At 37.1% G+C, this 17932-nt stretch overlaps 1 protein-coding gene across 1 annotated transcript in view; it reads left to right on the top strand.

The window, feature by feature from the left end:
* The window catches only part of ADD3 (adducin 3), a 160812-nt gene that overhangs the window by 120168 nt on the left and 22712 nt on the right, over positions 1 to 17932 (top strand). The window contains 1 exon segment of the mRNA XM_043982771.1: positions 12542 to 12765. Within this exon segment, the coding sequence (XP_043838706.1) occupies positions 12571 to 12765 (195 nt within the window). The 5' untranslated portion in view covers positions 12542 to 12570.

Raw genomic sequence — 17932 nt, 5'->3', positions numbered from 1 at the left:
TTAAAAGATACTATATTGTATTTTATGGACAATGTAAGGGATTTTCAAGGCTAATTTTGCCTAAATATGGACCTTATATACTAACTTTAAGTACTAATCCATTAGTTTTGGGTTACCAGCCTTTATTAACTCTTAACTCTCATGCCTTCTTAGTCTAGTTTTCTCTTAATTTTTTTACAACCAACTTCTATTGATTTCCATTAGTTTTATAATTACCATCATCAAATGTTTGCTAACCATCTACTTTGTCCAGGGAACTAAGAATATAAATAAAATTAAGATGCTCTTTTTGTCTCAAAGGGGCCTACTGTCTAGTTGGTTAGATAAAACATAGATAAAACAAATAACTGTTCAAGGTTACATATGTTAATTGAGAGATAAAATCCATTATAGCTTTTCCCTTAAGATTTCTAAGGGTGGTTATCAAGTGTGTGGTCTGCAATAATCTCTAGGACAAGGAAACATCAGTTTTATTGGAAACATTTATGCAAATCACTAAAATAACAAAAATTCTCCCTACATGGAGTTTCAGTAGAAAACATGCCAAACTTTAAACATTTCATCATGAAAATGATTTCTAATTCTAATAGTACAAGCATACATTAAATAATAAAATTAAATAAATTAAATCATTAAATCATTGATTGATTCCACAAAAACATATTAGCAAAGCAGTTTTATAGGGCAGCAATTTTCCTCAGAATAGAGCTCACCATGGTAGAGTCAATTCACTTAACTCAGCATATATTTACTAATTATGTCTTCTATGCAGAAGCACAAGAAACATTTCCCAGTTACCCACTCTTTGGAAGATATGAAGCTTTGGTGGCTTCGTGTTCATGCTATTCCCTGTGCCTAGAAAAATCCTTTCACTTCCTTTTCCAGGCCTTTTTTAAAGACTTAACTCAGTACCACTGAAGTACCAGGAAGGCTTCTTCAATTCTCTCAAGATCTTTCCCCTAAAACTTTGTTCTCAACTGAATAAATGAAGGAAACGTTTGTTGAGCGTTTGGTTACTAGGTGCAAAGTGCTAGAGATACAAATTTTCTTTTCCTGGTCTCAAGTAGCTGTGGTATCTATAGAAGTGGTTGCTGGACTGTGTATCCACAGGGGTTTCTGAGCTACTGGCCTGAAACTGTTGCTACTCCCAAGGCTCTTAGATTCAAGGTTCTAGACTGCAGGGTCTAGGGAGATATGGGGGTCACATTGGTGGTGATGATTGTCGGACTTGCCTAGCAATGCCACCTCTTCTCTGTCCTTCAGAGGTCTTGCTGCTTCAGCTAGCCTGGCCTGCCTGCCTTGTTGGTGGGGATGACTGATATTTTCTACCAGGAACTGCTTGTCCTGATGAATGCTGTGAGGGCTGGGCTGGAAGCAGGATGATGAGCTGGTTGTGGGGGAGGGGTAGTGGGTGCTACCACTGCCGCTCTGCTTATCTACTTTTTGGCGGCTGTTGGTCAGCAATTGTTTCTGGTTATAATGAATGAAGAAGATGGGTCCTTCTCTGTAATGATTTCCCCCCACAATAATGGCTATGGAGGCTGGGCTAGAAGCAGGTCTGGTGGTTGGGGGGTGGGGTACACTGCTGTTTCGGGACTCTTGGGTTCATATCCTGGGTTGTCTATCAGAATCTGAGGGAGAGGTGGAGATTAAGGTAGCTGTGATTATCAAGAATCAGAACTACTCACGCTGGCCAGAGCCTAAATGTTTCAATCCTGGGTATGGAAGCAAGAGCCAGAGATGTCCAGGCATGGAAGCGAAAGATTTTACAGCAGGATTCCGGGCATTAAATACAGTAGAGGTAGATGATATATCATAGTGTTATTGTACGACAGTGTTGGTTGAGGCAGCATTAGGCATGCCATACCAGCATCCAAAACAAAATATTTATAAACGGAAATGAATTAATGCAGTCTTATTTTTTTTTTAAGTTTTATAAAATCAACCTTATCACAGGCTGATTAAGGGACCTAATTTTCTGAAATTACTAAGTCTTCTTATGTATTACCTTTGAAAAGTCTTTAAACAACCCTTTAAGGAAATAAGCTATTTTTTTTATTCTGAAGGTGCGTTTTAAAATTCGCTTTGACAAACATTAAATGCCTCCTCTTTCTGCAAGGCATTGTGCTAGGTACAAGGTATATAAAAATTTAAAAATAGAATATCTTTGTTTAAAAAAAAGTTTAGGTTCATATCATATAGGTATATGAAGGTATATGACATGTACACAGATAAGTAAAATACACAGGATTTGATGGGGACAAAGGAAATATCATTTTTGAGGAAAAGAATATTTCAACTGTGAGGATCAAAGAATGCTTTAGAAAGAGCATATGGGGGCAGCTAGGTGGTGCAATGGATAGAGCACTGGCCCTGGATTTAGGAGGACTTGAGTTCAGTATCTTCTTCACAGCCCCACCCACAGTGCCCTGTGCTCTCTCTCCTCCTATTCCAAAAATGTTTCAATTTAGCCAGACTCTCTCTTATTTCTGTTTTTTTTTTATCAACTTACAGATTCATAGATTTCGAACCAAAAGGGACATCAGAGACTAATCCAACTTCTTCATTTTACAGATGAAGAAACTAAGTCCAAAGGCAATTAGTTGACTTGCCCAGTGTCACACAGTATGAGAGATGAGATTTGAAGCCATATTCTCTGACTCCAGAGCCAGTTGGAGTCAATTCTGTAATGAATAGAAGTATAAACACATCCAATATCATCAGACTATGTGGGTACAATAAGGAACTGTTCTAGACTCTGTGGTAGGATACAAAGGCAAAGATTGAACAGTCCCTGTCCTCAAGGAGCTTACATTTTATTGGGGAGGACAAAATGTACATTTATAAGTATATACATGTTAGGTACAAAATGAGTACAAGGTAATTTGGGGGTGAGAAAAGTGCTAGCAGTTGGGAGGGGGGATCAAGTAGTATTGATCTTCTGCATTTGGAAGGACATTTTGGGTATTAATAAATGTCAGTAGAGATGGATTTTTTTTTAATGATTTCTTAGCCGGAGTTATATAGCATAAAAGTTTAATCATGTGAAGCTGAGCCTTGCAACTCAATGTTGCCTGTGATTTTTCCTACTGTGGCCATATTCATTAGCATTCCTTAATTTCAGGTGGTTTTGAAATGTGAAGGTAAGGTATAGCTTTTAAAAAATCACAATCTCATTTGAAATCATGTTTCTTTTATCACATGAAGATATGTAAGAGTAATGTATTTCAATAAATAGCTTTCATTCAGATTTCTAAGGTTGATTGAACATACCCACCCTTTGCCTGGGAAAATGGGCTTCTTATTTCTGAATGATGTGCATTTCTTTGGGAGGGAAGGAAATTTAAGACTTGGATGCATTCTTAAGAGAGTCTGTGTTTTAGGATTTAAATGCCCTTTTGGAGGGTATGTATTATAGATGTTTTTGTTTCCATCAGTTAAATAAAAAGAACAGTGTGCTTTCCAGATGTACAGTATAGAGATATATAAAAGCCATGACCTACATGATACCCTCAAAAAGCTTGAGAATGCTTTTATCATTCTCTAAAGCTGACATCGGTATGCGCTTTATATGGCCTCCAACACTAGTGTCTATCATTAAAGCCTCTCCTTCTAGAAAATAGATATAAATATAACATTTATCTAGGACTAACTACTTAAGTTTCTCTTAACATTCAAGCTTTAATAGGTTCTTAGTTTAAAGTGATCTTGAACACAACTCCATCGTTTGTATTTATTTTATCCATGTTAACTGGCATTGGACTGATTCATATTTGTGTCCATTTATCCTAATAATTTTATAGTTAAAGCGGTTTAGGGTTTGTTTTTTAATTAGCACACTAGCTGAATCCTATTTTGCTGATATGATGATGTCTTTAGCAAGGTGATAATATGAATATATATTAAATATAACTGGAATAAATTCCTTCAATATAGCATAGTAATCTAAGAGTACATTCATATAGTACCCTAATGATAAAAAGTGATTTCTATTCATTCTAATTCTTTTAATCTCATTTATACTCATTATTTCATTTTATAACTATTTGTTCTAAAGACAACCTTATACAGTGCAGATTTTATCTGCCCCATTTTATAGCTGAGGAAAGCAAGAGCTAGACCTCAGGGGATAAAGTGCCTTGCTTAGAGTCATGGAGCTGGTAAGAAATGAAGCAGGGCCTTGAACCCATAGCTTCTGACTCAAAGCCCAATGTGTTTTATATTACATGGCACTGCTTCTCTATCAGAGCAATCTAAATATGTAATGAACATCTGTGAAATATTCCTTCCAATTTCTATCTCTGCCCATCACCCTTCCTCTTTTTTTTTCCTTCTCTTTCTTTTCACTTCCTTTTCACCTTCTAATTTTGTCATAATTTTGACTCTCTGGGCTGCTTCATCCATTTGTGTCATAAACTTATGGTTATCTAAACATATTCTTATGGTAATTATAAAAACATCTAGACAAGATTTTTTAAAGTAAGTTTTATGTAGGCTTTCAGTCTTTTTCTGTAAAATATCCTCTTCGAAAGAAGTTCATAGCATCAACAAATTATTTTCTGGCATTAATGCTGAAGGCTGCTTTTTTTATATTAAATCTTCAATTAAGTCCCCCCTACCCCCCCAAAAAAAAAACTTCAATTAAGAGAAGACCATATAGGAATTTTTTTTCTGAAAACAAAATAGAATGATAGTTATGGTTGGTTCTTTGGACATGACAGTTATAAGGAGGATCAAATCTAGAATTTAGGCCATTTAAAGTATCATCTGGAAATGGGTATGTTTGGGATTAGTTGTTTGGGGTAAGATCCATAGACTCTCACAATCACTTCCTGTCTTTCAGACTGTGACAACAGCCCCATCTCAGACTCTGACCCTTTACCCAAAGCAAGGACAACTATTATTGTTAGAATGTTTCTTGAAACAATGAATACAACTGCAGATCAGAATTACAAATGTCATACATCTATTTACATATCTGTTTTAGAGGATGTATTCACAGCTTCACTGAATTTTAGAGTTTGAAAGACCTTCAGTCATCTAGCCTACCTCCATTGTATAGATGCATAAAGTAAGACTAAAAAAGGAAAATGACTTAGACAAATTGACATGGCTAGTTAACAGAAGACCTGTGTCTAGAACCCATTTCTTTCATTTCAGTTTCCTCCAAAGGCAGCATGGCATTGTGGGAAAGATGTTACAACAAAGATGAATAGATTTGATAAATTTATGATTTAATTGGCATAGGCCTTTCTGCACAACTCCTATTCCTTCTAATCCTGTGGTCTCCTATTCATGTTTTCCCCTAAATCTTCCACAGAAAATCTTACTCAGAGTGCTAGAAGGATTTCTCTTGTTCTTATAGTATATTAAAGACACCAATGTATCATTAGGTCTGCCCATCATTTTCCCTTATTCTCACTTAACAAATGGCCCATATCTTTTTCTGGTCTCACATATATCTCATTTGCAAATCATTGTTGGTAACTTGCTACAATCTGTAATGCCAACCATTCATATTTCCAGTTCTTCAGAGACTACTGAAATTTTGGCATTCAACAATTCAAAGCCCTGTAGTATCAGTGAGAGAATATTAGTGTTATTAAGAAGGATTTGTGTAACACATGCAGTTTGAAATCATCGAAAACACTTGTATACATGTTGTCTCCCCCATTAAAATGTCAGTACCTTGAAGGCAGGGACTCTTTTTGCCTTAATTGACTGAATTGTTCCTGTCCTTGTTCAACTTAAACCTAGCTTCAACAAGAAATTTTTAAAAGGAAAAGTTTCTTTTCTTTCTTTTTTTTCTTTTTTTTGGTGAGGCAATTGGGGTTAAGTGACTTGCCCAGGGTCACACAGCTAGTAAGTGTCAAGTGTCTAAGGTTGGATTTGAACTCAGGTCCTCCTGACTCCACGGCCAGTGCTCTATCCACTGTCTTTTTTTTTTTTTTTAAGTTTCTTAATGAATGCAGTTAGATATTTCTCCTTGCTCTGGCATGTAAAGACTAGTACTCTGCTTATGAACAAGGATCCATTAAAATTGTTTTTAAAAGTTTATTCATGTCTCCCAGGACAACTTCCCATTTTACTGTCCTTGATTTGAAGAAATTGTTACATAAGCCCATTTTGTGTTCCATAACTACTCCCAGATTGTTTGCCATGAAAAATGTTTTGCAGTTGCCGGTTGACTCTAACAGAATCCATGCATTTTCCTTCAGAGACAATCTAGTTACTTCAGATAAACTACTTAAAATACCTCCTCCTCTCAAAGCTGGGATTCACAGTGTGTTAGGAAAGATAACTAGAGCACAGAACATGTATAGTACATTACTGAATTCTTTACATAATGTCAAAGACCTCAGGGGAGGATTCATTACACCATCCATGTGTAAAAGATTTAAAGAAATGGTTAATTGTATGAAATCTATGAAGAATTGGTAGTAGAGAGTTATGAAGTTCTTTGACTATTAGAATTTAATTACAGGTTCATACACAATTTGTAGGATGGATTGTCATCAATACTAACAGCAATTGTTTTATCATTGTGAAAGCTAAGAATGAAAAAATAGTAAAAGAATCATATCACTGCTTAGGCTCATCTGTACGTTTGTGTGTGTGTGTGTGTGTGTGTGTGTGTGTGAGAGAGAGAGAGAGAGAGAGAGAGAGAGAGAGAGAGAGAGAGAGAGAGAGAGAGAGAACGAACAAACAGTTTAGGGGCCTAAACATTTTCTGTGATACTCATTGACCTATTTTTTTTTTTAAAGAAACTATCTTGGGGCAGCTAGGTTTGCATAGAGGATGAAGCACCAAGCCTGGATTTAGGAGGACCTGAGTACAAATCAGGCCTCAGACACTTGACACTTACTAGCTGTGTGACCCTGGGCAAGTCACTTAATCCTCATTGCCCCACAAAAACAAAAACAAAACAACAACAACCCAAAAAAAGTATATGAGAGGCTGTGGGAAAATTGGGACACTAATGAATTGTTGGTGTAATTGTTAACTGATCCAACCATTCTGGAGATAAATTTGGAATTGTGTCCAAAGGGCTATAAAACTTTGCATACACTTTGGGGGGGGGGTCGAGGCAATTGGGGTTAAGTGACTTGCCCAGGGTCACACAGCTAGTAAGTGTCAAGTGTCTGAGGTCGGATTTGAATTCAGGTCCTCCTGAATCCAGGGCCTCCACTGCACCACCTAGCTGCCCCTGTGCATACACTTTTGATCCAGCAATACAAATGCTAGGTCTGTATCCCAAAGAGATTAAAAGGGCAGGGGAGAGGGGGAATCTATTTGTACAAAAATATTTATAGCAGCTTTTTGTGGTGTCAAAGAAATGGAAACTAAGGCGATGCCCATCATTTGGGGAATGATTGAACAAACTGTGGTATATTATTGTAATGGAATACTGTCATGCTATAAGAAATGATGAGCAGGATAATTTTAGAAAAACCTGGAAAGACTTACATGAACTGGTACAAAATGAAGTGAGCAGAGCCAGGAGAACATTGTACACAGTAACAGCAATATTGTACAATGATCAACTGTGAATAACTTAACTGTTCTCAACAATACAATGATCCAAGACAATCCCAAAGAACTCACCATGAAAAATGCTATCCACCTACAGAGAAAGAACTGATGGAGTTTGAATGCAGATTGAAACATACCATTTTTTACCTTTTTTGGTGGTTGTTCCAGTTTTCTTCCACAAAAATGACTAATATGGAAATACATTTTACAAGATTGTACATATATAACCTATATCAGATTGCTTAGTGTTTTAGGGAGAAGGGAGAGAATTTGGAACTCAAAATTTTTAAAAAACATGTTGAGTTGTTTTTATGTGTAATTGGGGGGGGGAGTAATTAGGTTTTTGGTTTTTTTAAGTATATAAGAAATTCAAACTATAGCTTTTGAAGCTGTCCTTCTTGTGTCTGCTTTTTTCTGGCCTCCCATCTGGTCTCTGTTATCTATTTTTTAAAAAGATGCTTCGGTGACTCTTCTCTTTTCTGTTGTTTTTTTGTCCCTGACCTCGCCCCTTTCTCTTCTGTACCCCTCAAAAAAATAAAAACAAAGACCTTGTAACAAATATTCATAGTAAAATCAAACAAATGTTCACATTGACATTGGCTGGAATTGGCCTACCTACTAAAGAGTGGCTTTGAATTTTTTGGTTGAATTTATTCAAACTAGCTTGAAAGCTGACTTGGAGAGCTATTACTAGGAAGCTAGTTTGGAAGCAACTTTCCCAAAGATAATTGACTTAGCAACTGAGCTTTTGATTCCTATAATGTTCAGTAACTCTATTTCCTATCTTCTGCATCACAGTCTGTATCTCTTTGACACTATGGTGAGGTTGTTATTGGATTGCAGGGTGGGGAAAAAACGTGTTTATGAAGTATAATATGTTTATTTTAACATCAATGTGGGACAAAGATAAGATTTCCCTCTCTAACACATACTTTAATACAAAAATCTTTTAGGGAAAAGAGCCTCTAGTAGGGAAACACCAAAAGCTGCTAGAGTCCAACAGAATAACTCATAATCCTTCATACCCTATTTTTGATATATGTTTGAAATTATACTTTTTTGATGCACATAGTTGCTATTCAGTATTATAGAAAACCCTCCATTAAATTACCAAAATCTATAAAGATTAAACTTACTATGAAATTACCATGTATTATTGTTTTTTGTGCTCGTTCTATCTCTCTGTCTCTGTCTCCCTCTGTATTTCTCTGTCTGTGTGTGTGTGTGTGTATAATATACACACAGAAAGAGAGATACACACATAACTATTTATAAATGCAAAGTCTAGATGGGCACAACTGAAAGATGAAAATGGACATTCCCTGACACATAACCACTCAAAATAGCTCACTTGAAAGGGCCCTTGAGTAGCCCTTCATTTGTGTCAACTACACATCCCAGATTTTCTTCTACAGTCCCAACTTCAAAGATGCTCTTCTATTGTCCTTATATCCCAGTATCTTAGAAATTCTAGTATTTTGGCATATATAGTATTCATCCATGAGAGGTAGTACAGAAAGGAACTCCCCCAGAGTAATGGAAGGACACAGACTGCTACAGTAAAAGCCTTGAGTGGCTAGCCCCTAGACTTTGGGGGGCTTATTGACTTTAAACACTGTCTACTAGATTTGACCTGGATTCTGTTTTGTCCTGTTCAATCCTTTAGATTGAGAACTAAGCACAAAGTTTTCTGAACTTGAGGTCAAAAGTCATAGATTGAAGTCTGACTCTACTACTTACTAGCTATGTACTCTTTTAAATTTTAATTTTTTTTAATTCAATTTTATTTCTGTTTCAGTTTCAAATTGTCTCTCTCTTCCTACCCTTCCCAACCTATTGAGAAGGCAAGGAAAATAACTCGTTATAAATATGTATAGTCATACAAAGCAAATGCTTACACTAGTCATGTCCACCAAAAAAAAAAAAAAGAAAATTTAATAAAGGAAAATATGCTTCATTTTGTACTCTGAGTCACTCACATTAATGAATGCAGATCATGTATCATTATTAATCCTTTGGAACTGTGATTGGTCATTGTATTGATTCAAGTTACTAAGTCTTTCTTTCTTTCTTTCTTTTTTTTTTTTTTTTTTTAGTGAGGCAATTGGAGTTAAGTGACTTGCCCAGGGTCACACAGCTAGTGAGTGTTAAGTGTCTGAGGCCGGATTTGAACTCAGGTACTCCTGACTCCAGGGCTGGTGCTCTATCCACTGCGCCACCTAGCTGCCCCATTACTAAGTCTTTCAAAGTTCATTATCTTTACAATATTTTGGTTACTGTATAAATTGTTCTGGTTCTCCTCTACTTTGCATCAGCTCATCCAAATCTTCCCAAGTTGCGGCAGCTAGGTGGCGCAATGGATAGAGCACTGGCCCTGGAGTCAGGAGGACCTGAGTTCAAATCGGGCCTCAGACACTTAACACTTACTAGCTATGTGACCCTGGGCAAGTCACTTAATCCCAGTTGCCTCACTTAAAAAAAAAAAAATCTTCCCAAGTTTTTCTGAAACCACAGTGGCACCAAATAAGTGTGGGCCACTGAGACTTATGCTTAGGCTAATGGCATGGTCAGGAAACTTCTGGGAATCTCAGAACCCAGTGGACCTATGTAGCAATTGAAAATTTTACTAATTCATCCCTATCCCATGCAATCTTACATTTTGAACTGAACTCAGGTACTCCTGAATCCAGGGTTGGTGCTCTATCCACTATGCCACCTAGCTGCCCCGTCCTATTATTTTTTTTTTTTTACGGGGCAATGGGGTTAAGTGACTTGCCCAGGGTCACACAGCTAGTAAGTGTCAAGTGTCTGAGGCCGGATTTGAACTCAGGAACTCCTGAATCCAGGGCCGGTGCTTTATCCACTGAGCCACCTAACTGCCCCCCCTATTAATTTTTAATGTTTTCCTTCTTGTAAGACTACTAACATTTTCTTTATAAATTTAGCCACTCTATTATTCTCTGCATGTGTATTCAAAATCAATATGTTCTTATTATTATTGATGTTTTTAGCACAGTGCCTAGCACATAGTAGGTGCCTAGTAAATGTTTATTGATTGATTTAAGCATGATGTAATTTCCTTTTTTTTTAATTCCTTTTAATACTTTTTGGGTTGAATTCCAGTTCATCAGGTGTTTTCTTAAGCTAACTAAAGTATGATGAATTTTAGGCTAGTTTTTCACTTATTTCTGTATTTCACTTTTTTTTCACATTAGATATGTTTCCTGAACTGTGAGTGAGCAAATCATACAAGTCCATGGAATAAGCTCTGTGCATTTTCCTCTAGTCTCCATTAGCTTTTCTGTGCACCTGAACTAGACATTTGTTTACCCTGACCTGAAAGTTCTGCTTTGTACCTCTCCGTTGATCACTTTAAAACTTCCACTGGCTTTCAGTTGCAGCTTTCCTTTTAAGAATGTGGAGTTCCTACCTGTTATAAATTACTCCTCTCTGCTTTAATTTGCATTATCCTTTGTGAATTTTTGAAAAAACTGAAGAATAGTAACTGACAATCTAGTGAAAGAGCAATATAATAAAAATATAAAAATAAAATAAACCACAAAAGATTGGGGGCCACCAAATAATGGAGACTCATAAGCCAAGAAATATTGTCATTATTCATGAAAACATATATCTGCTCAGATTCCTCTTTTGGAAGGGACCTCAAAGTTCATCTAATCCAACCTTTACCTGAGCAAGAATCTCCTCTCCTCCCAGATAAGGCTGGTCAGCCAGCCTTGACTTGAAAGAACTACACTGAGGGAGGAAACCACTATTGCCTGATGCAACCCTTTGCATCAACTCTGCTTTGATTCTTAGGAAGTGTTTCCTTATATCAAGCCGCAAGCTTTCACCAGTTCCTCTTAGTCATGTTCCTTGGGGCCAAGTAGATGGGACAGCCCTTGGATTACTCAGTGAGAGTTAGCACATTCTTATCTAGGTCTTCTCTTCTGAAGGTTAAACATCCATCAGGATTTCCTTCCATTAGTCCTCATGTGCCATGATTTGGGAGGCCATTCACAGTTTTGGTTGCTTCAAAATGTGACCTAGATGTCTCTTTATATGCAGTTTAAGATTGCACTGTTTCTAGGCTTTTCATATCACACTTTTGAGTCACATTGAACTTGTTGTCCACTAAAACCCAGCTCTTTTTCGTTTTTAAAAAAGTTTTGATGATGTGTTCTGTTTTTACATTACAAACATTTCCAGAATACCCCCACTCTTTGAGTCTCTTGTAACAAAGTACAACAGTTGAGCAAAACTAACAATATGGTTACATCATTTGTAGCACCACTCAGTTCTCATTTGTTTTACTTAAGAGAACTATATTTTCTCTCCCTCCCACCACCCCACACCACATTTGAAAGGAAGAAAAGAAAAACACTTCTTGTAACAAATATGCATAGTCAAGCAAAACATATCAGTTCATAGCTACAAGCAAAATACACATACATTTTCCAAAGAATTTGCTGAATCATTTGAAAATGCTGAAATCATGTTTTATCCTAGTGTGCTGGCAAATTGTCACTGGAATAAAGTGAACCTGTTAAATAAAGCTAAAGTTTAATCTATCAAGAAAACAAAAAGTATTACTGTGGAACATAATAATATGAAGATGGTTTTGTTCAGATCAAAAAAATGCCTAGAGAATGATAGACATTGCAAGTTATTTGCACATGCAACAAGAAATATGATCTTTTACAATCTAAATAATATCCCCATTTTCCATTTTGTAATCACTATTCTCATTCATAATTTTATTTTGCAGTTAGTTGATTCCATTTCCATGATTTAGCTGCTTGTTTCCATCAGCTTCCAAAACATAGTTTACAGTTTAGTGTTATTACCTAGGAGATCTTTACAAAGATAGAACTTGATCCAATTTCATTTCAGAATCTGCTCTACTTAAGGAATTGCTGTCATTACTAAAAGGACAAGAAATAGTCTATGCTTGTACTCTCTAAATTAAATTTTATAATGACCTTAATGTCTCTTTTTCTTGATACAGGTAACAAGAAGAATTGACAGCCTTGAAGCATGAGTTCAGATGCTAATCCCGGAGTGATCACTACTCCTCCCCCTCCCAGCATGCCTCACAAAGAGAGGTATTTTGATCGCATCAATGAAAATGACCCTGAATACATTAGGGAAAGGAATATGTCTCCAGACCTAAGACAAGACTTCAATATGATGGAGCAAAGGAAGAGAGTCACTCAGATCCTGCAAAGTCCTGTGAGTCAAAGCAATTTAAAGAAACTTTGCTTTTTCTTCCTGCCTAGGAACATTGACCTGTAGAGGTGGGAAACCCAGAATGCCCCATCGAGAAAAGAAATCAGGATGAGGATGGGTATGGAGGAAGCTCCAGTTGCCCCCAATCTTTTCAGAGAAGCTGACAGCTAATTTATATGTTTGGCTTGTAGAGACTTAAGAACAAACTAGCATTCATTGGGCATTACTTTTCCTTGTGAATTTTCTGGGTGGCATGCTTCATTAGACAACGACAAAAGCAACTAGTGAGCTCAAGGACATTGAGCTCAAGCTGGGAAATCACCGAAGTGCAGAAAGGCATGACTGGTCTCGTAGGGATCAAGACCTTAGTGAGATGCATCTTATGCACAAATGTCCTTCTTCCTGTGGGTTACCCGGATATTCAGAAGGGGGCTGGAGAAAGGCGTGAGAGAAGGGAAGAAAAAAATGATTTTGTCATCTGAAACCTATTTTTATAAAACAACCCCCCCACGCCACCCCAACCCCCCACCCCCACCCCGACTGAACATACAAAGCTATAATGAGGCAGGGTAGTGTAGTCCATAGGGATCTGGGCTAAGTCAGGGAGATTTGGGTTCAAGTACTGCCTCTAATACAGGCTAAATGTGTGAATCTTAGCAAAACACTTAACTGCCCTGGGCAGTTTCCTAAGACTAAAAATTGAAGAGAAAATGAGGGCCTGCATTATTTTCTCTCTTGAAATAACACTATACCCATGAAATCAGAGGTCCAGGCCCTCTCACTAACAGGCTGTAATCCTGTCTTTGAGACAAGGTCCAGATTCTCTGAATGATCTCTAAAAGAATTGTTACTGTTGCTTTAACCTCAGAGTAAAATCACAAAGGCCATGTGTCAGTTGTGGAGGATGAGAGAGCAGCCTAATTGAACATGATTGAAAAACCACAGTGGTGCTGAGAGTGCACATACTTTCTCCACAGGTGATAGAGGGATCGTGGAGTCTCAACATGTTTTCACTACAGGCTCCAACTTACCTCAGGTGGCTCTTGGATGAACCCTTTTTGTTTGTGACTCCCTCTTCTGCCAAACGATAATATCCTAGAGTATTTAAGCTTTCAAGTACTATATTGTAAAGGATTGGTCAAATTTGTTAATGCAGTCAAACTGGCTTGTTAGGTTCACTGTGAACTCGGTGCAGGATCCCTAATGAAATTAACATGGCCCCAAGGCATCATTCAGTGCTCATGGTCATGTGAAGCCCAGTTTGGGAATATTGAATTTCTAACTGATATTAAAATGAGTGTGCAGGCTTTGAGATGTTCGGGATGACTGTAGTAAATTATTTCTCTCACTTCCTATGGGTGAAATCACAAAACTTGAATCAAAAGTAGACCGGGGATCCTCCCTCCCCCCAAGCAACTCGTGCATAAAAGTTACTCAGACTAATAGGCATGGGTCCTGCCTGTAAATGGAGTAGCAAATACTAGAAGATTCTGGAGGTGGAGCACTTCTGGGAGAGGATGAACTTTTCAGTTTCCATGTTAGTTCCAGCTTCTGATAACAGCGCAGAGCTTTCTAGAATTAAAGAATAAGGAGAAAAAGAATTCAGGAGTGAGCAAATATCTAATTTTTTTTAGTAAGTTAGACCTTTTCTATTTAATAAATACTACAGTGGAGCATCAACTTTGTTGATCATTAGCATCTGAATTCTTTTTTAAAATAGTCCAGACAGCAAGAAGAATAAACTGTATTAACCAATCTAGAGTGGCAAATAGTAACACTGTAATTTAAAGAAGATAGAATTGAGAATCCTTAGATGAGTCCTTATATAGGGAGGTTATTTATGAAGACTCATAATAGATTGTTGACCTCTAGTTATATGTGAGAAAAACACTTGCTTAAGGAAATTTGTCTTTGGGTCCATTGTTTTGCCCTCCAATTTAGTGGATGCAGAATCAGGTAAGATGACTTTATCCTACTGACCTACTCTAGGCTCTGATTTTGACAAGCAAATCATTGAATTTTTTATTTTGCTTTCTTCATTTGCAAATTGAAGAGTCTGGGTGATAGAGAGCTGGGCCAACCTTAAGAGCTAAGAAGACGGTTTTGGGTCCCACCTCTGACACATAACTCTGGGCAGATCACTTAATCTCTCAGGACTATATATAAATTGCAGAAAAGAGCCAATTTGCAGAGAGACTTTCTTCATGAAGGAAATCACAGTCTCATTCCCCATACCCCCACTATTTGCAAATTGGCTTAACAATATTATCGGTACATATGAATAAATAATGGCTTATATCAGTTTCATGGATCATCACTTTCTAACTGGTTTTGTGAAATGAATCATTTTTTGCCCAGTGACTAGTAAAGAGTAAAATGTGCCTGTATTTTAATAACACCTAGAGGAAGAAAAGTAGGCAGTAGTATAGTTTTTTGTTTTGGGGGCAGTGAGGATTAAGTGACTTGTCCAGGGTCACAAAGCTAGTAAGTGTCAAGTGTCTGAGGCTGCATTTGAACTCAGGTCCTCCTGAATCCAGGGCTAATGCTTTATCCACTTCACCACCTAGCCGCCCCCAGTGGTATGATTTTAAAAATAAAATGTAGGCATCTCTACATGGAACTGGAAAATAAAATACTTTTCTGAAAAAAATTAAATAAATAAAATATAATGTAGGCAGATAATTCTTCTAAATCCTGACTAGTGAGTCTAAAATCTTGAGAAGACACATAAAATCAAAATCAATCTCTGTGTGTGTGTGCATATGTATAGGATTACAAAGGAAACTAATTTTACTGAAATAATTTTTTCAAAATATTTTTTTAATCAAGTTTATGGACCCCAAGTTAAGAACCCCTGTCTTTCTATAGAAATGCCTTCAGGGATGCTAACAGCAAATATCAGCTATGTATTTTCAGAGTCTCATGAAGAGAAGAAAGCCTGCCAATATGTGACAATATGGATTTCTAATTCCCACAGCAGTTAGCAAAAGCTTCCTATTCTTTTCCTTATTCTCCACACATTGCTTTCTATGCTTTAAAAAGCATAGGATCCATCTCCACTTTTCACCACTTCAAATTTTGCTGTTCAAAATTTTTTCATTGATCACTTGAGTCAGTACCACTTAGTAAAGGCCTATATACTTCCCTTCTTATACCTACCTATTTTATCATTTATGAATCTAATAGTTTTAAAAAGGCATTATCTTGGACAGTCAGAATTTTACTTCATGGTGGGCATTCCACTTTAAGATGAGCTATGATTTCATTCCTCCCAAAGGTGAGACTTTTTGTAACCTTGATCAGTGTGAGATTCAAAATTGGATATATGAGCATTAAACCCCCCCTTTTAACTTTTCCCATTTAGATATATAGATATATCTCCCAGACCACTAAGAAAAAGAAGCCTCTGAGCTTTAATCTGTGAGGGATTGATTAGTTTTTATTGCTTGGGAATTAGACAACAAAAGATGATACCAATTAGGGAAATAGGGAAGTAGAAATACAAATGAATAATCTTAGATCTAAGCTTAGTCTATTTTCCTTTATAAAACTCACCGAATCCCAAACTGCCCGCCAGGCTGAGAACCAGCACACCCAGAGCCAAACACCAACTGCGTGTGCCGCCACAGCTAAGTTTAAAAAGCCGGAGAGAGCGAACTTCCGTTCCTCCCTCAGTTTTAAGCTGGCATCCCAGAAGTTCATCATGGTCTCCTCCCCAAAAGGGAGGCCCTTCAAAAGCTGCTTCAGTAGCATGTGCTCACCTCTCAAATGATTCAGCTAAAACTTCCGTTTTTTACCACATTAGAGATTCTGAAAGCCTCTGTGTATGCCATAATAAAGAAAAGTTATGGATGAAAGCTTATAGTACTTGTAAATAATATATTTAAGTGTGCAAAAAAAATCACTTTGTTTTCTATTTAGAATACTCATCTAGTATGGGGATCCCATGAAAATGAAAAATTCATCTCTTTCTTCTTCAGATTCTCTTATCCCAAAATAAGTCAACCAAACTCAAAAAGTACCACAAGCCCTATGAATGTTTTGAAAAGCCAGACGTTTTGAAAGCTTGATGCTGTAATAAAAAGCCACAATGACCACCTTAGTTCAGGTCTTCATCACCTCTTACCTGAATTAAGGCAGTTTCCTTCTCTGTCTCAAGTCTGTCCCCTCATTCTAGTCTATCCTCCCAACTTTTGCCAAAAGTACAGATCTGACCACATTACTTCTCCTACTCAGTTAATTCCAGTGGCTCCATTTCACTTTTAAAGCCCTTTACAACCTGGCTCTACCCTATTTTTCTAGCCTTGTTGTACATAAGTCCTCTTCCTACCCTCTGCAATCCAGCCAAACTGACCCTTCTTTCTATTGCTTACAAGCTATGCTTCATATCTCATGGGCCATCCCACGTACCTCCCCCCAATAGAATTGTTCTCTTCCTTTAAGACACAGCTCAAGTACTACCTTCTACATGAATAAAGTTTTCCCGATTCCAACTGCTAGCACTCCCCTGCCCCACATACTTTATTTTTATTTGTATGTGTTCTCTTTATAATCACTCTGCATATATTTACATTTGTACATTACATATGTAATCTTACCCATTTCAATTTAAGCTTCTTGAGACTAAAAGTTGTTTCATCCTTTGTATTTATTTTCCCCAACATATAGTGGTTGCTTAATAAACGTTTATTGATTGATTGATAAGAAGAGCTATGAGTATCTGCTACTATTTCATTTTAAGGCCTTGGGCAAGTAATTTTGCTTGCTTCTGTTTTCAGTGTGTAAAATTATTAGCTTAGACTAGGTTATATTTAGCCCCTTCCATCAGTACTATTCTGTGTTCCTAAGTATGAGTGACAGAAACATAAGCAGTGTATATCTTACCACACGAGTTGAGAAGTTAGAGGTAGAGCACAGTCTTCCCCTTTCTTTTGCCATACGAGATTACTCCTATCCAGGACTTAGGACTCCAAATCCACTTTTCTTCAGATACTTCCTGGCTGTTTCTTGATGACAACATGATACTTTATAATCTTCTTCTTTTAACAGAAGAAAGAATATTTTCATAATGAACTTCATAGTTACTGACCATCACTCTCAGACAGTCAAAAATAGGTTTGTAGACCTACATGCCTCTTATTTTAATTGCATGGAATTGCAAAAATATGAT

The sequence above is a fragment of the Dromiciops gliroides genome, chromosome 2 (assembly GCF_019393635.1).
Source record: "Dromiciops gliroides isolate mDroGli1 chromosome 2, mDroGli1.pri, whole genome shotgun sequence".
NCBI classification, from domain to species: domain Eukaryota; kingdom Metazoa; phylum Chordata; class Mammalia; order Microbiotheria; family Microbiotheriidae; genus Dromiciops; species Dromiciops gliroides.
The sequence above is the reverse complement of the archived record's forward strand: the minus strand, read 5'-3'. Positions and strand labels throughout refer to the sequence as shown.